Source organism: Pteronotus mesoamericanus, unplaced genomic scaffold (genome assembly GCF_021234165.1).
Source record: "Pteronotus mesoamericanus isolate MK-2021 breed Mesoamerican mustached bat unplaced genomic scaffold, CSHL_Meso_final scaffold_165, whole genome shotgun sequence".
In the NCBI taxonomy this organism is placed as follows: domain Eukaryota; kingdom Metazoa; phylum Chordata; class Mammalia; order Chiroptera; family Mormoopidae; genus Pteronotus; species Pteronotus mesoamericanus.
Window position 1 is genome coordinate 8,192,485 of NW_026555307.1, and position 21,923 is coordinate 8,214,407.

Consider the following 21,923-nt stretch of genomic DNA (forward strand, 5'->3'; position numbering starts at 1 on the left):
CCTCCAAGATTTTCCTTATATATTTGGGTGCTCCTGTGTTGTGCACATATATGTTTATAATGTTTATGTCTTCTTGATGGATTCTTCCTTTGAGTATTATTGTGTCCTTCTGTGTCTCTTTTTATGACTTTTGTTTTGAAGTCTATTTTGTCTTATATGACTATTGCTACCCCAATCTTTTTTCCTATCTATTTGTTTGGAATATTTTTTTTCCCCAACCCTCCACTTTCAGTCTGTGTAAGTCTTTTGTTCTGAGGTAGGTCTCTTGTAGGCAGCATATGTGTGGGTCATGTTTTCTAATGCATTCAACTACCCTATGTCTTTTGATTGGAGCATTTAATTCATTAACATTTGAGGTTATTATTGATAGGTACTTATTCATTTTTCTCCCTTTGTACCTATGTTCCTTTCTTTCTCACTCTTTTTCTTTCTGTTCTTAAAGCAGTCCCTTTAGCATATCTTGCAGTGTTGGTTTAGTGGAGGTGTATTCTTTCAGTGGTCTTTTGTCTGGGAAACTCCCTATTTTGTCTTCCATTTTAACTGAGAGCCTTGCTGGGTAGAACAGTGTTGGTTGCAGGTCTTTGCTTCATTACTCAGAATATTTCTTGCCATTTCTTCAGGCTTGTAGGGTTTCCACTGAGAAATCAGAGGAGCTCCCTTGTATGTTACTTCTTGTTTCTCCCTTGCTTCTTTTATATTCTGTCTTTAAGAGTTGGTATTTTAACTGTGATTTGTCTTGGAGTGGGCCTCTTTTGGTTGATCTTTTTTGTGATCCTCTGTGCTTCCTGAATGTGCGTAGTTTTTCCCCTCCAGGTTCGGGAAGTTTTCTATCATTATCAAACAGGGTTTATACCCTTCATCCTTTTCTTCTCCATCTGGTGTTCCTGTTTATGTTTCATGTTGTCTTGCAGCTCCCTTAAGCTATTTTAATTTTTTTTAGTCGTTTCTTGTCCAGCTGCTCTACCTGGGTATTTCTTTCTACCTTGTCTTCCAGCTCACTAATTCGGTCCTCTGCTCTATCCAGCCTGCTTGTAATTCCTCCTAGTGTTTTATTTTTTAAATTTCAGATATTGTATTCTTCATTTCTTCATGGTTCTTGTTTATAGCTTCTATTTCCTTTTTCATACTGTTGTAGTTCCCACTCAGTTCTTTGTAGTTCATTGAGTTCCTTGAGCATCCTTATAACAATTCTTTTGAATTCTATATCTGAGAGTTTGCTTGCCTCAATTTCATTTAGTTCTTTTACTGGGGATTCTTCCATTCCTTTCGATTGCGGGTTTTCTTTGTCTCTCCATATTAGGTGACTTTTTGTTTATTTCTGTGATTCCTAATGCTCCTCTGTGTCAGTTGTCTTTGTAGGGTGAAATTCTCTGGTAGGAGTTTGTGGGACTCAGTGGTGTGGTCTCGTTGAACTTGTCTGGATGCTCCAGGGTTGCCCTTTCTTCTGTTTGTGTGGGGTCTCTTGGGCTTTACCTGTTGGTGTCTCCTTTGTCAGTGGGTTCTCCCCTCCAGCAGGTTTACCAGTAGTCACAACTCCCACCCTGTCTTGTATATGATTGGGGCAGAGAAAAGGTGAAATTGAGTAGACAGTGGGGGAGTATTCTATGGTATTTAAAGTACTAACAAGTAGGGAACTGATAGATCTTTTGGAGAAGCAATAACCATGATATTTCACCCAACTAGCCACTTTTTGTAAAAGGTGAAAAAGAGATGACTTTTATTAGAAGTGAAAAAGAATGTGAGCTGACTTTAGGAAGCGGAGCATTTATGTGAGTTTAGATGGTGAGATATAGTGAGAGTAGGGATAGAATTTTGGCATAGTGTGTGAGAAAATAAAGTTAACCACAACAGTGATAAAGCTCATTGTTGTAAGATGGCGAAATGGATTAAGACTAGGGGAGGGTGCTGTGTTGGATCTGGAATAACAATAATGCAATAAGAAATATATACTCTGAATAAAAAGAATAAAAATAGTGTGTTATTGAAATACAAGTAAAAGAAAAATTAAAATGCAATATGAAAAAGAATAAAGAAAACAGTGAAAACAAACAAAAATAAATGGAAAGAAGAGAAATACAAAAATAACAAAAATAATAAAATCCAAGTTCTAAAGAATACTATAGTGAAATTTTTCTCAGCTGTTGGTGTTAGCCTTCTGACATCTTTCTAGATCTGTCTTTGGTATTCTCACAGTTCCAGGATTTATCGTCTTATACTTGCCGAAAAAATAAAAAATAAAACCCTGGTCCTGTGTTTAAACCTGTCAGGTGGATTCTGCTGATCATTCTGGGTGCTGCAGGCAGAGGGAGCTGGGCTGTTTTTTTGTTTGTTTGTTTGATTTTTTTCTTTTCCTGGGGTTCTGCAAGGATAGGGGCTCAGTCTGGGGCTCAGTATTCACAGGTGCCCAGTTTCCAGCCCACGCCCTCAGGGCACTGTGTGGCCCACACTGTCTACTGCGCATATGTGCCGGGCCAGTGTCTATAGTCCACCTCATTGTGGAACCCTTTGATTAATCTGTGAAAGGCGCTGAGTGGGAGCAAATTGCTCCCTTTGTCCTCCCTCTTTGTTGGTCTGGGAGCTACCCACATACAAAGTCCTTTCATGGCAGTTTAGTTCTCCTATTAAATCGTCACTGGGCTCTGCTACCTCTCTGAGTCCCTGTTGCACTGCTCCATTGATCAATCTGTGAGGCACCCCAATTTGGAGCAAATTGCCTCCCTACCACGCTTCGCTGTCCTGGCTGCTGTGCACAAGAGGTCCTTGCAAAACGGCTGAGAGCCTTTTTTTTCTGGTGAATTCCCCTCAATTGTGGCTGGCTGTTCCTAAAAAGCACCCAGCTTTTCACACAGCCCAACTCTCTGACCAGTCCAGAGACTATCTGGGTCACGGCCAGTCATGGCTCATCTCTTCTATCTCCTGATGTCACCTTGCTCCCCAATTTCTGTTACTGTTCCAGCTGAGGACCACAGTCCCAGCCAAGGTATGCTGCTAGCTGTGTCTCCTACTGCATCTTTATCCCCTCAGCAACTCCAAGCATCCAGGTCTCTCCTGGAATGGGTTTGTGACTTCTCTGCTCTGGGGCTTGGTGGAGCCACCAGGCTATAATCACTGACCCAGCTCTCCTCCAAAGCCCCCCTGCGCAGGGCCCAGGGACCTTCCCATCTCCTAAAAAATCTCCTTCCATCCACTTCAAAATGTCCCTTATAATCTTTGGCTTCCAAATCCTATCAGCTGGGATTCTGTTGGCTATTCACTCTGTTCTTCAGAAGATTGGCTAGGTGTCCCAGTTTAGTGCATGAGCAAGTGGGTTCAGCTCCCACCTACCTCATCACCATCTTCTCAGAAAATCAGGACTGTTATCCAAAAATTGCTTGGGTTAGTTTTTCCCTTTTACTGTGGGCAAAATATTTGTTTTTGCTTATATACCAATTAAGGGTCTCTCCCTTCTTTGTTATTTTTAACATATGAACCCTAGTGAGAAGTATACAAAAAGAATGAGAGATAAAGAGAGGGAGAGAAACATCAATGCATGAGAGAACATCCCTAACCTGGGACCTGAATTGAACTGGTGACCTTCCAGTTTGTGGGATGATGCTCAACCCATTGCATCACACCAGTTAGGGCTTAAATAGTGTCTTTTGATGAAAACATATTTTAAACTTAATATAGTAAAACACGATTTTTTCCCCATATGGTTAATGCTTTTTGTGTTCTGTTTAAGAAAATGTTGTTACTTTCAGGCTAGAAAGATAGTCTGTTTTCTACTAAAGCCTGTATCTTTATAATTAGATCACTAACTTATCTGGACTTTGAGTGTAAAGTGAGATAAGAGCCAAGATTCATTTATCAGTATGGATATGCAACTGACTCAGTGCTAAGTATTAAAAAGACCACCATTTCCCAAGAACACTGAAGAGGAACCTTTGTCATGAGTGTAATGACCACATATATATATAGGTCTATTGCAGGGCTCTTTATTTTGTTCCATTGGTCTGTCTGTTCATTCTTGCACCAATAACATACTTCCTTAATGACCAAAGTATAACTTACCACATTAACAAACTCAAGAAAAACATTATGTATCAATGTGCCAAATGGCACCTGACAATATTAAGCAGTCAATTCTGATTAAAAAATAAAAAAGGACAATGTAAACAACTGAGCCACACAAAGTCTATTTACTTCAAATCTAGAGCAAACATTACACTAAGTGATTTCCATTAAATTGGGGAAAACAATTAGATGCCTGTTATTATCTCTAACTCTAAATCTTGTTCTGGAAATTTTCTTAATTGTAATAAGATTATTAATAACTGCAAATATTCAGAAAAGAACAAAATTGTATTTATTTGCAATGGACATAACAGATTGCCTATAAAACCAAGTCTAATAAAAAATAAATTAAAAATATTATTGGGTAATAATGAACACTATGATTGTAACCATATTTTAAATGTTAATGACAATATCACCATAAATACAGATATAAGCCAGATCTGGGATAAGGTAAGCTTATCATTTATAATACTAGGTAAAGGATTACTATCTAAAATGTTTTTAAGAATTCCACAATTCTTATATGAATGTTCTTTTTAAAAAATGGGCAAAAGAAAACATGAAATAGCATATTACAGTGTTTACCAATAAACAGATTTAAAAAGATAATCAACTCACTATTAACCAGGAATATATTAAGGCACATGCCAGAAGTGAAGTTATAAGGAAATAATTTCGCCATATTTAAGGGGTTGTAAATTAGCACCACAGTGATATTCTCCACTTCTCTAGTAATAACTAATGAGGTTGCAAGTAAATAGAACCTGTGACTGAGCAATCCCACTTTTTGATAGAGAAACTTTGCTTATGTATAGCAACAAACATAAATATTTAGTAAGATATTTTTCAGTGAGAAATTGTCTATAACTAAAAATTACCAATAAAGGTCCTAAATACTTATGGTATACTTATCTAAATAATAGGTAGGGCTATAGTTTTTTATTCTATTGAAAGCACCATTAAAAAAAAAAAACTTATTCAAAGAATTAGCTGGTTGGACAGCATGTTGAGTTGCTTTCCACACCATAAAAAAAAAACAAAAACATACTCCTGTCATCAACCTGGTATCTCCATCTTTGAAGCCACCATTTTTGGTTGCAATAACATCTACCAAAGTAGAATCACATCTGCAATGGGTATTGCAAATGGGAGTTCTATACTGAAGTCTGAGATACATTGGGTTAGATAAAATGAAACATTTTTTATAGTCTTTTGATAAACATTTAATGTGAATTTTTTCCCCAAGAAATTAAGTATACAGAGATTCCATGCTTATTTGACCACAAAATCATTTTCAAGTACCATTAAATACTATTATTTTGTAGAACATTCAGAAATTTTGGGTTAATGTACTGTCTTCAGAAGACCTCTAACATAAAAATGTAACCATGGAGAAACACAATGACCTATTAGTAGAAGTTAATTTTATTATAGCGCTTATAATATTTTTTGGCATTACATTTTTGTGTAAACATTGTATATACTGTTTACAAATTTAAAAATTTGAAATCATGAATGGAAAATATGTATTATTCTAGATGGTGAATGATTCATTCAACTACATCTGTCCAACTTGCCCATTCCGAGCAAAATGGACTTGTAGGTGCAAGTCTTAATGTATGTTTGACAATAGGAACATTACAGAGGTTTCATTCAAAATGAAGTGTGTGGCAATACTCAAGTTTTATTTATGGAAAGTTTTTGAAGATTGAATGACCTTTTTATATCTATTGTGCATTCCTTTTTTAATGCTGATGAAGATAAGACAATAAGAAGAGAATCTATAAGATACTGGGGCTGGATTATGTTGCTTTTTCCAATATTGTTACATTGCTTATTAGAAAGCCTAAAATCTGGATTCCTAATTAAATTACAATAGATCAAGCCTTTGGATATTACTGGTAGATCATTTATGTTTTATAATCATTTTAATAGACTACTGAGTTTAATTTACTAAACTCTATTTGGAATGTTTACATGTATCTTAATTGACACTGGTCCAAATTTTGTTTTTTAGGGATTATTCTCATTGATTCAGATACTGCATTATAGAATGATCTGGCACAATTTTGTTAGTGGCTATCTTTCTTTGAAACATTTTACTCCTGCAAAACAATTGATTCTGGATTCAACAACCAAGATAACAACTACATTTAATTTTTTTTTCCCTTTGTTTATAGACCTGTTCAGGGTTTTTATAGTATCTTGAGTGATTTTTGATCATTTAGGTTTAAAACAATGATTATATTGTTTCTCATGATTTTGTGTGTCAGGGATTTGGGCAGGGGCTCACTTGGACAATCCTTCTGTTCTATATAGCATTAACTAAGGTCACTCAATGGCATTCTGCTGGTGATTGATCTGGAGGACCCAAAACTGTTTCACTCAACTATCTGGTGTCTAGATGGGCATGTCTGGAAGACTGCATACGTCTTCCTTTCTATGTAATCTCAGAACTTCTCTATGTGGTCTCTTCAGCAGACTTTTTTAACATAACATTTCAGGATTTGAACTTGAAAGAGTATCCCAAGAGAAGTAAAATATACCAGTAAAGTGTGGGTCCACAACTAGCACAGGAGTATTTCTACTATATCCTACTGATCAAAGTCAAAGTCTGCCCAGATTAAAGAGGAAAAAAATGTAAGTTCTATCTCTTCATGGGATGAATATTATTGAATTTGCAGCAATTTTACTCTGCCACAGAATTATATTACAATTTTATAAATGAATAAATTATAACACAGAGCAGTTAAGCATCTTGTTCAATATAACACAAGTAGAAGAGCAATGGGATAGAGATAAATGACTTTCCCACATTTGTTATATTAATAAGATTAGTTTTTGGAATGAATGTGAAATTTATCAGGTTTGAGTGATGGTAGAAGACAATAAATTGCCCCATTCCTTTAATTATATAAAACCTCTTATACTAAGTCAGTTGCATTTAGGAAGCATTAATTACTATTGCACATTCATAGAGTGCTCTACAAGACAGGACTGAAAAAGACTTTCTTATGGTTTTACATTATGAATTTTCAGATGATGGGTAAGGTGTGAATGTTGTCTAAAGGCCTTTTTACATTCCTTGCACTCATAGGGTTTCTCACCAGAATGAATTCTCAGATGTTGAATAAGGGATGAATTAAGTCTAAAGGCCTTCCTACATTCCTTACATTCAAAGGGTTTTTCACCAGTATGAATGCTCTGATGTAAAGTAAGTTTTTGGCGCAATCTAAAGGACTTCCCACATTCCTTGCATGTATAGGGTTTCTCACCAATATGAATACTCTGATGTTGTGTAAGTTGTGAGAGTAGCCTAAAGGCTTTCCCACATTCCTTACAATCATACGGTTTAACACCAATATGAATGCTCTGATGTGAAATAAGTTGTGAATAACGACTAAATGCCTTCCAACATTCTTTACATTCATAGGGTTTCTCACCAGTATGAATTCTGTGATGAAGAATAAGATGATAACCACGACTAAAGGTCTTTCCACATTCCTTACATTCATAGGGTTTCTCACCAGTATGAATTCTCTGGTGGAGTGTTAGTTGTTGTCGTACTCTGAAGGCTTTCCCACATTCCTTACATTCATAAGGTTTCTCACCAGTATGAAGTTTGTGATGTACTCTAAGGCCAGAGCCACACAAAAAAGCCTTCCCACATTCTTTACATTCATAGAGTTTGTCAGCAATATTAAGCTTCTGATGTCTAGTAAGATGTGCATACTGTCTAAAGGCCTTTCCACATTCTGTACACAAATAGGGTTTTTCACCTGTATGAATCCTCTGATGGAGAGTAAGTTGTCCACGTACTCTGAAGGCTTTCCCACATTCCTTACACTCATAAGGCTTCTCACCAATATGAATTTTCTGATGTACTCTAAGGTCTGGGCCACATATGAAAGATTCTCCACATTCCTTACATTCATAAAGTTTCTCAACAGAATGAAGTCTCTGATGTCGAGTAAGGTGGGCAGTCTGTCTAAAGGCCATCCCACATTCCTTACATTCATAGGGTTTTTCACCAGTATGAATTCTGTGATGAAAAGTAAGTTGTTGGCGTACTTTAAAAGCCTTCCCACATTCTTTACATTCATAGGGTTTCTCAACAAAATGAATTCTCTGATGTGGAGTAAGAGATGTGTGTTTTTGGTAAGAGGATATTTTTTGAGACGTAATTTTCACTTGACCAAGATATTCTACTTGTCCTTCAAATTTTCTTCTGGACTCCCAATTATTTCTTAAAATAAGGTTGTTAAGGCCATGGTTGTTAATTTTTTCCATTATCTTCCACTGGAATAAGTTTATTTCATTAATGTCATTTTCTAATGATAACCTCTTAGTCTTACACCTGGTCTCTGAATCTGAAAGAAAACAAGAGAGCAAATATGTAGTTCCTTTTTCTAAAAGTAGTAAAATTTCTAAAATAGAAATGAAAGATAAACAAAATAATGCCCAATGAATTTCTTGAATTATAAAATTTGAAGTAAAAAAGAAGCATAAGAAAAGAGCACAAAAAATAAGAGTTCATGTAAGAAACTAAGACTGAAGACTAAGTATAGGCATACCTCATTTTATTGTGCTTCATAGATATTTTGTTTTTTTCAAATTGAAGGTTTGTGGCAACCCTGCATTGAGCTAGTCTATCTGCACCATTTTTCCAAAAGTATTTGCTCATTTCATGTCTCTCTGTCAGATTATGGTAGTTCTTGCAGTATTTCAAGCTTTTCCATTAGTATTATATTTGTTTTGTTGACCTGTGATCAGTGATCTTTTGATGTTATCCTCCACCAGCAAAAAGATTATGGCATGCTAAATGCTCAGATGATGGTTTGCATAATTTTAGCAATAAAACAATTTTTAATTAAGGTATGAACACTGCTTTTTTATATATAATGTTATTGCACACTTAATAGACTATAGTATAGTGTACATATAACATAATATACTCTGAAACAGAAACAAGTGTGAATTTCTTTATTGTGATATTCACTTTATTGCAGTGGTCTGAAACCAAATCACCATATCTCTAAGATATACCTGTAAACATTTTAAATCAGTGGTTCTCAAATTGAGATGTGGATCTGAATCATCAGGGAACTTATTACAAATATTGAGGTTTAGATACCACCTAAATCTCTTGGATTGGATTCTACAGTCATGGGCAGTCCTATTTCAATATTAATACAGAAGTCTGATAATGAAAGAAAAATTCATACTTAACTGCTTTTCAATAATTTATCTGTATTTTTATAATAAAATCACTCACTGTGGTTAAAATGCCTCTGCTTATAACACATTATCTCAACATTGTCCTCTTTATTGCTACAAGAAGAGGCCTATTCAGATCACAGAACATGTCCCAGTTTACTTCCATCTCTTAGGACTTTTCAGTTTGCTCTATCTCTCACAAATCTCTGAATTGGGATTTTGCAGGGTTGGTTCTTTCTCATCTTGAATTTAGATTGACAGTCACTTTCTTTAAGGCTAGCTCTACTGACAGTAGTATCTAAATTTATGTTGTTTTTATATATTGTGTTGTTATATATGTGTATATAGCATACAAGGTCTGTCCAGAAATTATCCAGCCATGTAATATAAAAAATTTAGACATTTAGAGAAGATACAAGAAACACTGTACAGAGGACAGTGAGACTTCAGTCCCTTCAAAATAGGCACCTTGGAACCTCACACAGTTCTCCCAGTGCCTCTTCCACTGTTCGAAACACTGCAAAATCCTGCGTTGGAATCACCATCAGCTGCCTCATAGTATTTTCCTGAACCTCACTGACGTTCTGAAATCTCTCCCCTTTCAAAGGGAATTTTAGTTTTGGGAAGAGCCAGAAGTCAAGGGTGCCAAATCAGGACTGTAGTGAGGCTGAGTCACCTTGGGTGATTTGATGTTTCATAGAAAAACTCTGCATAAGATGTGATGCATGAGCAGGCATGCTGTTGTGATGAAGCTGCCAGTCACCAATTGCCCATAGCAGCAGCTGTTTTCATTGTATTGCATCTCTGAACTGACAAAGAACATTGAGGTAGTATTCCTTATTGTTTGGCCTAGAGGGGCATACTTGTGATGGGCACCACTTTCCCAATCAAAAAGCACAGTTAACATGGTCTTAATCTTGCAGCAGTGTTGCTGCACCTTCTTCAGGAATGGAGAACCAGGAAGGAGAACTTCCATTGGGATGACTGGGCCTTCATTTCAGGATCTTACCCATAGACCCACCATTCATCTCTGGTTATAACCTTCTTGAGGAAATTTGGTTCACTGGTAGCAGTTTGAATTAAGTTATTAGTAGCTGCAGCACAATGTCCCTTCTGCTCTGGTAGTAGAAGCTGCAGAACAAATTTTGCCAGGACATGTTTTGTGCCAAGATCGTGCATCAATCTCTCTGGCACAGTAGATTTTGGAATTGCCAGATCAGCTTCTATTTCTTGCACCATCAGTCATCGTTCTTTGTTGATTGCAGCACATACACAGTCAACATTCTCAGATGTTCCGCTTTCTGCAGGCCTTCCAGAATGTGGATCACTTTCAACAGATCCTCAACCATCTTTGAAGTGTTTCTGCCACACTTTTATTTGTGCAGCACTCATTACATTGTCCTGAAAGCTTTCTGAATCATCTAAATAGTTTCTGCAGAACAATGTTGAAGCTTAACACAAAATTTGATGCAGATTCATTCCTCTACTCAGTCATTTTGAATGCAATGGTTACATAGTACACATGCTCACTCAACAGTGACTACTGCCCCCACTGACTAGCAGAGTGAGGTCATCACTGTTCATGTATCTGCATTCCAGTCCACTCTCTTTGTCTGCCAGGTTACAATGATGTTGCAAAAACCATTCTCATTATGTTAACAATGGCTGGACTTTTTCCAGAAAGACTTCAAATACTGTGTTCATGGACACGAAGATCTAACATCATTGAAGTGTCCATACGACACAAAGCAATCTATAAAGTCAATGCATTTCCTAAGAGATACCAAAGATTGGTGTATTTCAAAAACTAGAACAAGTATTCCAAAGATTTATATGGAACCACCAAAATCCCAAATAGCCACAGCAATCTTCAGAAAGAAGAACAAAGTTGGAGGAATCACACTGCATGATAGCAAACGATACTACAAGACCATAGTAATCAAAACAACATGGTACCGACATAAATAGAGACATATAGATAATTGTAAAAGAATAGAAAGCCCAAAAATAAACTTACACCTTTATAATTAATTAATATTTTTAAAAGGAGGCAAGAACATACAGTGAGGTAAAGAAAGTAATAATCAGTTTTAAAAAAATTGTACAGATGTATGCCCAAAAAAATAAATAAATAAGACTACTTTCTTACACCATACACAAGAATAAACTCGAAATGGAATAAATACTTAAATGTAAGACCCTAAACCATAAAGATTATATCATTAAACATAGTCAGTAAAATCTCAAACATTACTCATAGCAATATTTTTTCTGATATATCTCCTTGGGCTATGGAAACAAAAGTAAAAATAAACAAATGGGACTATAAAAAACTAAAAGCTTTTGCACAGCAAAGAAAACCATCAACAAAATAAACAGACAGCCTACTGAGAGAATATATTCACCAATGATACATCTGATAAGGGGTTAATATCCAAAATTTTTGAAGAACTTATACAAGTCAACACCAAAGAAACAAACAATCCAATTTAAAAATGGGTAACAGAGCTGAATTCACACTTCTTCAAAAAAAAGACATACAGATCGCCAATAGACGTATGAGAAAATGTTCAATGTCACTAATCATCAGAGAAGTGCAAATTAAAACCAAAATGAGATATCATCTCACACCTGTCAGAATGGCTATCCTCAACAAATCAACAAAGAACATGTGCTGGGGGACCCAAGATGGAGGAGTAAGTGGAAGCTATGTCAAACTCCTCCCAGGGCCAAACTGGAATTACAACTAAATTAAACACAAATCATCCTGAATAATCAACTGAACACTAGCTAGATAGAAGCATTATAACCAAGGACATACAGAAGAAACCACTTCACCACAACAAGACTGGTAGAGAGTACAGAGGCATGAGGGGGCTGGGTTTGCTCCCACAGGAGACAGATGACATGCTGGAGGGATATTTCAGCAGCCAGGGTTGTTCCCTCTGAAAGTATGGGGTTGGAACCCCAAGCTGGCAGCATAGAGCACCAAAACCAGGAAAGGAATCTAAATAATATCTGGCTGTTAAAAGCAGCAAGGTTTAGGATGGCCAGGGAGAGACAGGGACACTAAGAATCTCTTAAAGGGCGAATGCACAAAATTTCATTTGCAGTCACTTATCCTGGGCTCTGGCAGAGGGAAGGCAGAGTGAACTAGACCTGTGTGGGGAGAGTCTGGGGTTGAGGGCCATGGGGATGGAGCTGAAGGATCAACAGCTAGGATCCTTGTGTTGAATCATTCCCCATACTGCAGAAGCCATCTTTCTCAGGCAGAGCACTCCCCTCCAAGCGGCATCAGCCTAAGGGGAAGCAATAACCCCAACTGTAGGACTACCTCTCACCCCACCCAGTGGAGCTTAACGCAGGCTACTGAGCACAGCTGCAAGTTATATCAGTGATTAAGATGAACAGCAAAGGCAGATCTCTGGGAGTTCTGAGACTTGAGCTAACCCTCCCATGGGTCAGGTACTGATAAAAGCTGGCCTTAGTGTGCAGCCTGGTTCTTTCTGTACACAGGCCCAGCACAGGGAACCACAACCTGTAGATCACTGATAGCTCCAAACAGGTTTCCCAGTGTCAGTCATAGGCAGGGACAACATTGGCTGGCACTAGAGTCTTCACAGATTTATCTAATACATAGAAACAAATACAAAGAATCAGCTAAAGTGGGAAGACAACCAAACAGGCCCCAAATGAAAGAACCAGCGAATTCACCAGAAGAACTAAATAAAATGAAGGCAAGCAATTTATCAGATAGAGAGTTTAGAGTAATGATTATAATGATACTCAACAGCATGAAAAGACAGAGAGAAATGATAAAAAGAACCAGTGAAAAATAAAGAATGTGTATCTGAAATAAATTAATATACTGGAAGAAATAAACAGTAGGTTAGATGAAGCAGAGGATCAAATGAGCAATTTTGAAGACAAGGTAGAAAAGAAAACCAAGCAGAGCAGCAAAAAGAAAAAAAAGTTTTAAAAGAATGAGGAGAGCTTAAGAAACCCTGGGACACCATGAAGCATAACAACATTCACATCATGGGAAGGCCAGAAGAGAAGAGAGTGAGCAAGGGATCGAGGACCTACTTGTACAAATAATGACCAAAAACTTCCCTAATCTGGTGAAGAAAAAAGACACACAAGTCCAGGAAGCACAGAGAAACCCAAACAAGATGGACCCAAAGAGGCCTGCACCAAGATACATAATCAAAATGGGAAAGCTTAGAGACAAGGAGAGAATCCTAAACACCACAAGAGAAATGCAGTTAGTTACCTAACAAGGGAGCTCCTATTAGACTGTCATCTGATTTCTCAAAGAAACATTTTAAGCCAGAAGGGACTGGCATGAAATATTCAAAGTGATGAAAAGCAAGGACCTACAACCAAGGTTACTTTGTCTAGCAAGGCTACCATTTAAAATTGAAGGGGAAATAGCGAGTTTCCCAGACAAGAAGAAGCTGAAGGAGTTTGTTAATATCAAACCAGTACTGCAACAAATGTTAAAGGGAGAAGAAAGAAGAGGAAGGAGGAGAAGGAGGAGAAGGAGGAGAAGGGAGAGGAGGGGGAGGAGGGGAAGGAGGGGGAGGAGGAGGAAGAATAAGAAGGAGGGGGAGGAGGAGGAAAAAGAAAGAGGGAGGGGGAGGGGAAGAAACAACAGAGGGAAATAGTTAAAAAATAAAATGGTGATAAATATATAACTATCAATAATTACCTTAAATGTAAATGACTTAAATTCTCCAGGCAAAGGACATAGGGTAGCTGAGTAGATAAGAAAATAAGACTGTCTCCAAGAGACCCTCCTCAGATCAAAAGGTACATGTTTATGTAAACATTTATGTACCTAACATAGGAGCACTTAAATATGTAAAGCAAATCTTGATGGACATACAGAAATACAGTCACAGTAGGGGATTTTAATGCCCTATTGACTCCAATGATAGATCTTTCAGACAAAAGCAACAAGGAGACAGCATTCTTAAACAACACACTAGATCAAATGGATTTAATTGATAGCGTCAGAGCATTTCACCCCAAAGTAGCAGAATATACATACTTTTCAAGTGCATGTGAAATGTTTTCTAGGATAGAACACATGTTAGGTCACAAAACAAGTCTTAATAAATTAAAGAAGACTGAAATCATATCAAGCATCTTCTCTGCCCACAATGTTATGAATCTAGAAATCAATTGGAAGAAGAAAACTGAAATATACATAAAGACATGGAAGTGTAATAATGTTATTCAACAATGAATAGGTCAACAACTGGAGCAAGTAAGAAATAAAAAAAATACCTGAAAACAAAAGAAATTGAAAACACAACCACCGAAAAGCTGTGGTATATAGGCATAAGACATTGAAAAATAATCTGAAGAAGACACAAATCAGTGAAGCATATACCGTGTTCATGCTTAGGAGGAATTAACGTGACTAAAATGTCCATGCTACCCAAAGCAATATATAGATTCAACACAATTCCTTTCAAGATTCCAATGACTTATTTCACAGAACTAGAACAAATATTCCAAAAATTTATATGGAACCACAAAAGTCCTCCATAACAACAGCATCCTCAAAAAGAAAAATAAAGTGGAAGGAATCACACTACCTAATATCAAACTGTACTATAAGGCCATAATAATTAAAACAGCATGGTACTGGCATAAAAATAGACACATAAATCATAGAACACAATAGCCAAGAAATACACTCACTTTTTTAGAGTCAATTAATATTTGACAAAGGAAACAAGCATGTACAATGGGCTAAAGAGAGTCCATTTACTCAATAATAGTGTTGGGGAAATTGTTGACAAAGACGTGCATAAAAATGAAACTAGACCACCTTCTAGCACAACACACAAGAAGAAAATTAAAATGGATCAAAGACTTAAATACTAGACCCCAAACCATAAATATCCTAGAAAAACACATAGGCAGTAAAATTTTGGACATTTGCTCACAGCAATATTTTATCTGATATTTTATCTCCTCAGGCAAGGGAAACAAAAGAAAAAATAAACAAATGGGTCTACATCAAATTAAGATGTTTTTGGGCAGGAAAGAAAACCATAAACAAAATAAAAAGACAATTCATGGAATGAGAAAATATATCACATATACATCTGATAAGAAGTTAATACCCAAAATTTATTAAAAAACTTACAAAACTCAAAACCAAAAAATATCCAATTAACAAATGGGCAAAGTACCTGAATAGACACTTCTCCAAAGAGGGCATCCAGGTGGCCAATAGACATATAAAAAGATGCTCAATGTCACTAATTACTAGAGCAATGCAAATAAAAATCACAATGAAATATCTCTCTCATCTATCAGAATGGCTATCATCAATAAATCAACAAAAAACAAGTGCTGTTGAGGATATGGAGAAAGGGGAACCCTTTTGCATTGTTGGTAGGAATGCAGACTGGTGCAGCCACTGTGGAAAGAAGCATGGAAATAACTTAAAAAATTAAAAATGGATCTGCTTTTGACCAGTGGTCTTGCTTCTGGGAGTATGTCCAAAAAACCCCAAAACACTAATTCAAAAGAACATAAGCGCCCTTAAGTACATTACAGCATTAATTATAATTGTCAAAGTATGGAAGCACCAAAAATGTCCATCAGTAGATGAGTAGATAAAACAATTATAGGACATTTACACAATAGAATAGTGCTCAGACATAAAAAAAGGAGAAAATTTTACCCTTTGCAACAGCATGGATGGACCTGGAGAACATTATGCTAAGTGAAATAAGCCAGTCAGAGAAAGACAAATATCATATGATTCACTAAACTAACAGGCAAAACAGAGATGGACTCATAGATAGAGAGCAGGAAGACAGCTGTAGGGGGTGGGGTAGGCAGTGGAGGATCAAGCAAAGTGGTAAAAGGACTCTAGGACATGGACAAGAGTGTGGCAATCATGTTGGGTGGGGGTTAAGGGGGGTAAATGGTAATGGAAAAATAATAAAACTTTATTTATATATATATATATTTTATTGATTGCGCTATTACAGTTGTCCAATTTCCTTTCTTCCCTTTATTCCCCTCCACCCTGCACCTGCATCCAACCAGCATTCCCCCTACTTAGTTCTTGTCCATGGGTCGTACATATAAGTTCTTTGACTTCTCCATTTCCTATACTATTCTCAACCTCCCCACCTATTTTATACCTATTATTTATGCTTCTAATTCCCTGTACCTCTTCCCCATTCTTACCCCTCCCTCACCACTCTGATCTCCATTTCTGTGATTCTGTTCCTATACTAGTTGTTTGCTTGGGTTGTTTTTGTTTTTCTTTAAGGTTCAATTGTTGATAGTTGTGAGTTTGTAGTCATTTTACTGTTCATAGTTTTTTATCTTCTTTTTCTTAGATAAGCCCCTTTAACGTTTCATATAATAAGGGTTTGGTAATGATAAACTCCTTTAACTTGACCTTACCTGTGAAGCACTTAATCTGCCCTTCCATTCTAAATGATAGTTTTGCTGGATAGAGTAATCTTGGATGTAGGTCCTTGCCTTTCATGATTTTGAATATTTCTTTCCAGCCCCTTCTTGCCTGGAAGGTTTCTTTTGAAATATCAGCTGATAGTCTTATGGGAACTCTTTTGTAGGTAACTGTCTTCTTTTCTCTTGCTGCTTTTAAGATTCTCTCATCTTTAATTTTGGGTAATGTAATTATGATGTGCCTTGGTGTGTGCTTCCTTGGGTCCAGCTTCTTTGGGACTCTCTGAGCTTCCAGGATATCCTGGAAGTCTACTTCCTTTGCCAGACTGTGGAAGTTCTCCTGCATTATTTTTTCAATAAGTTTTCAGTTTCTCGCTATTCCTCCTCTTCTGGCATCCCTATGATTTGGATGTTGGAATGTTTAAAGTTCTTCCAGAGTTTCCTAAGCCTCTTTTCATTTTTTTTTTTTTTTTGAATTCTTGTTTCTTCATTCAGTTCTGGTTGAACATTTATCTCTTCCATCGGCTCCAAGTCATTGATCTGAGTCCCAGTTTCCTTCCCTTTACTGTTGGTTCCCTATATATTTTGCATTATTTCACTTTGTATAGCCTTCTCTTCTTCCTCTATTTTGCTACTCAACCATTTCTGTAAGCATCCTGATGATCAGTGTTCTCAATTCTGCATCTGATAGGTTGGCTATCTCCTCGTTGCTTAGTTCTATTTTTGGAGCTTTCATCTGTTCTTTCATTTGGGTCATATTTATTTGTCTCAGTGCACCTGTTATCTTGGAAGGGGCAGAGCCTTAGGTATTCACCAGGGCATGGCACCCCAGATTGCTGTTTTGTGACACTGTATGTGGGGGAGGGGTCTGAGAGGGAACAATGCCACTTGCCTGGCTCTCAGAAGGCTTTCAGTCACTTCCCTCAACACCCACAAGCAAACTGGGCCCTTCTAGTGCTGATTCCCAGGTGGGTGGGTTTGTATAAGTTCTACTACTGTGTGGGTTTCCAAGAAACTCTCCTGTGAGCCTGGAAGTTTCTCCCACTGCTGCATCCTTCACAGGCTTTTACAGCCAGAGGTTTTGAGGCTTTCTTTTCTGGCATTGGAATCCTGAATTTTGTGGTCTGTCTTGCTCCCCAGTTATTCCTCCCAGTTTATCCACATGCAAATATGGGACTGCCCGGTCTGCCAGCCACCACCTTGCCCACCTGGTCCTCTAGCTGCTGCCTTGCCATACATCTCCTCTGCCCCAGCTGCCTGTCTCCGACCCTCTGACCAGCCTGGATGAATGTTTCTTCTTTAACTACTTGGCTGTCCAACTTCCATACAGTTTGATTTCCTGGTAGTTGTGGTTATTTTTTTTTTATATTTGTTGTCCTCTTAGTTGTGCAATGAGGCAAAGTGTAACTACCTATGCCTCCATCTTGGCCAGAAGTCAACAAATTTTTAAGTTAAAAAAAAAAAAGAACAAGAGCTTATGAGATGTGGAAAAAAGAGAATCATTGTGCACTGTTGGTAGGGATGTAGATTGGTGCAGCCACTGTGGAAAACAGTATGGAATTTCCTCAAAAATTTAAAAATAGAACTTACTTATGACACAACAATTCCACCTTTGGGAACATAACTGAAGAAGCCCAAAATACTAATTTAAAAGAACATATGCACTTCTATGTTCATTGCGGCACTGCTTACTATAGTCAAGATTTGGAATTAGCCCAAGTGCCCATCAGGAGATGAGTGGATAAGACAGATGTGGTAGGTATGTTTATGTGATAGAATACTACTCTGCCGGGAAAAAGAAAATCATACTTTTTGTGACAGCAGGGATGGGCCTGGAGAGTATTATGCTAAGAGAAATAAACCAGAGAAAGACAAATACCATATGATTTTACTTATATGTGGAATATAAATAACAAAATAAATAAAATAGGAACAGACTAATAGAGAAAACACACTGACAGCTGTCAGTGAGGTGGCAGGTTGGAGTTGGATAATAAAAGTAAAAATATTAGAGAATCAAGATGGTGGAGGAATGAGTGGAAGTCACATTGACCTCCTCCCGGAACCAACCTGGAATTACAACTAAATTGAGGAGACATCATCTGGAACAAACAACTGAACAATACCGAGAGAGGAGCCTTGTAACCTCAGAGACAGAAGAATCAGCTTTAGCGCAATCTAACTGGTAAGGAGTGCCGTACAGCCCTGAGAAGGCAGGAGGGGCACCCAATGGCGGCAGCACCACAAAGATATTGAAACGACCAGTAGGATCCCCCAGAGAAAAGCAGGGTCTAAACCAAAAGCAGCGACCTCTAGCCCACAACACAGAGCCCAATGGGTACACAGAAAACAGGCAGCTGCGAAAAGTGGCAGGGTTGCTCTGTGCCAGAGACAGGTGGCTGGAGACACAAAGACCTGTTGAAAGGGCCAAACACAAAAATATTTATTTGCAGCCACTTACCCTGGTCTCCGGGAAAGGTGGAGGCAGAGTGGGCTAGAGATGCCTGAGGAGAGAATGGGGAAGGAAGCTTTGGGGAGAGAACTGAGAGAGTAGCCAATGGGATCTCTGTGCTGACTCATCCCCATGCAGCAGCAGCCATCTTGCTCAGGCAGAGACCACTCTCCCTCTGTGGCACCAGCATCAAAGGACCCTATAGACCTGCCCCCAGGTGACGTTCGACCCCACCCTATGCTGTCTACGCTGCCTGATGAGGGCAGAGTAGCAACCACAGACAGTAGATCCCTGGCTAAAGGGGACGCAGAGAGGTCTGGAGACACTTGAGGAGTGACTGGGGATGGAGGAGGCTTTGGGGAGAGAATGGAGAGAGTAGTCGGAGGGATCCCAGTGCGGACTCTTCCTCTTTAAGGCAGCAACGTGAGAGGACCCCATAACCCTGCCCCCAGGAGGAACCCTGCCCCGCCCTGAGCTGTCTAAGGTGGCCTGCTGAGTGCAGAGTGAATAGATTAACAGCTGAAGGACAGAGCCACAGACAGTAGATTCCTGGAAGTCTCGAACACACTGCCTAAGGTCAGACAAGGTCAACATCTGACATCATCAGAGGCAGATCCAGAAAGCATAAACAGCGGTCTCCAACCATAGAAGTTCACGTCACAAAGTCAGGAAGTCAAGACAGATCAACTTAAGAATCAGAAGCAAAACAGAAGAGTCTCACAAATACTTGGAAGACAAAGAAATATGCCCCCCTCGAACGGTAAGGAAGAATCCCCACAAAGAGAACTAAATTAAATAGAGGCAAATAAACTATCAGATATTGAGTTCCAAACAACGGTTAAGGAAGCTCAATGAGCTCAGTGAGCTCAGAGAAAATTACCAAAAACTACAGGGAAACTATGAGGAACTTACTGCAAACTGTATCAGCATGAAAAAGGACATACAGACTATCAATAAGAGACAAGAGGAAATGGAGAATACAATTTCTGAATTGAAGAACACAGTAAAGGAATCAAAAGCAGGTTGGATGAAGCTGAGGACTGAATCAGCGAGGTGGATGACAAGGTAGAAAAAAGCTCCCAGGAAAAGCAAAAGAATGAAAAAAGACTCAAAAAGAATGAAGAGGCATTGAGGGAAATGCAAGACAACCTGAAACGTAATAATATCCGTGTAATAGGGATACCAGAAGAAGAAGAGGAGGAGGAGGAAGGGATAGAGAACCCGTTTGAAAAAGTAATGATGGAAAACTTCCCTAATTGGAGGAGAGAAAAAGTCACACAAGTCCAGGAAGCCCAGAAGGTCCCAATCAAGAGGAACCCAGTGAGGCCCACTCCAAGACACATCATCATTAAAATGGCAAATATCAAACAGAGAATCCTAAAGCAAGCAAGGGAGAAAGAGGTAGTAACATATAAGGGAACCCCAATATGGCTAGCATCTGACTTCTTCACAGAAACACTGCAAGCCAGAAGGGAATGGCAAGAAAGATTTCAAGTCATGAAAAGGAAAGGTCTGCAACCAAGACTGCTCTACGCAGCAAGGCTCTCAATGAAAATGGAAGGCGAAGTAAGGAGTTTCCCAGACAAAAGAAGGCTAAAAGAACACATCTCCACCAAACGAGCACTGCAAAATATGCTAGAGGGACTGCTTTAAGATGAAGAAAAAGTTTCTATGAACACTTAGTTCCTTACCCAGTTGCCAATACTTGATATTACCAATTTTTTTAATACTCATTAATCTGATTGTGACAATGATGTTATTTTAATTGTTCCTTTACTATTTGTTGAAACAAAACCTGTTTTAGTATATTCCTTGCCTATTTCTATTATTTTTTTAAAAAAAGCTCTAAATGACTTTTTGGTATTCTTTAGGCATTTATTGATTAAAGGTTTGTAGAACATTTTTCCTTAAGAACAAAAATTTTTTTAAAAACCTATTAACTATATTTTAGATGTGTTGCAAATACTTTTCTATTCTATTCCTTGTTCTTTAACTTTTTTTATATGTATGTTACTCTACTGTTAAATGTTTAATGTAGTCATAGTGTCAGTGTTTACTTTATAGCTTCTGGGTTTGATTATCTTACTGCAGGTCCTGAAAAATATTAGTTCTATTTTCTTCTAAAACGCCTTAGATTCTACATATTGATTTTTAACTCACCTGAATATTTCTTGTATAATGTGTGACATAGGGCTCTATGTTTGTTTTATTTCAAGGAATAGTGGTCCATGCACTTTATTTGTTGAGTAAGCCTCGTTTTACCCATTGATTTGAAATATCAACTTAATATGTTATATTGTTAGATATATACGTTTGTCTCTAGAATGCTCATTATATTTCATTGACCAACTTGATTATTTCTGTGATGGTGTCATGTTGGTTTAATTGCTGAGACTTTATAATGGATTTAAATTTTTTAAATATTTTATAATTTTGACATTTAAATAAATAAAATGAATCTGCATTTAAGAAAGAAAGAGAGAGAGAGAGATGGAACTCCTACCTTTTGCGACAACATGGATGGAAGTGGAGAATATTAAGGTAAGTGAAAGAAGCCAGTTGATGAAAGACAAATACCATATGATCTCACCTATAAGTGGACTCTATTCAACAAAATAAACTAACAAACAAAATAAACCACATGCACGGAAACATGGAGCAGACTGAAAGTGACCAGTGGGGATGGGGAAAGAGGACAATGGTGGAAAGAAGGGGAAGGGACTAGACAAAGAACATGTATGAATGACCC

General features: G+C 37.7%; 1 protein-coding gene across 3 annotated transcripts in view; it reads right to left on the bottom strand.

The window, feature by feature from the left end:
• Positions 1-5,260: 5,260 nt before the first annotated feature.
• Positions 5,261-21,923, bottom strand: part of ZFP82 (ZFP82 zinc finger protein) — a 54,030-nt gene continuing 37,367 nt past the window's right edge. For all 3 annotated transcript variants that reach the window (XM_054589081.1, XM_054589080.1, XM_054589079.1), the window contains one exon: positions 5,261-8,426. In XM_054589081.1, the coding sequence (XP_054445056.1) occupies positions 7,069-8,426 (1,358 nt within the window). In that variant the 3' untranslated portion in view covers positions 5,261-7,068. The remainder of the gene's footprint in view (positions 8,427-21,923) is intronic.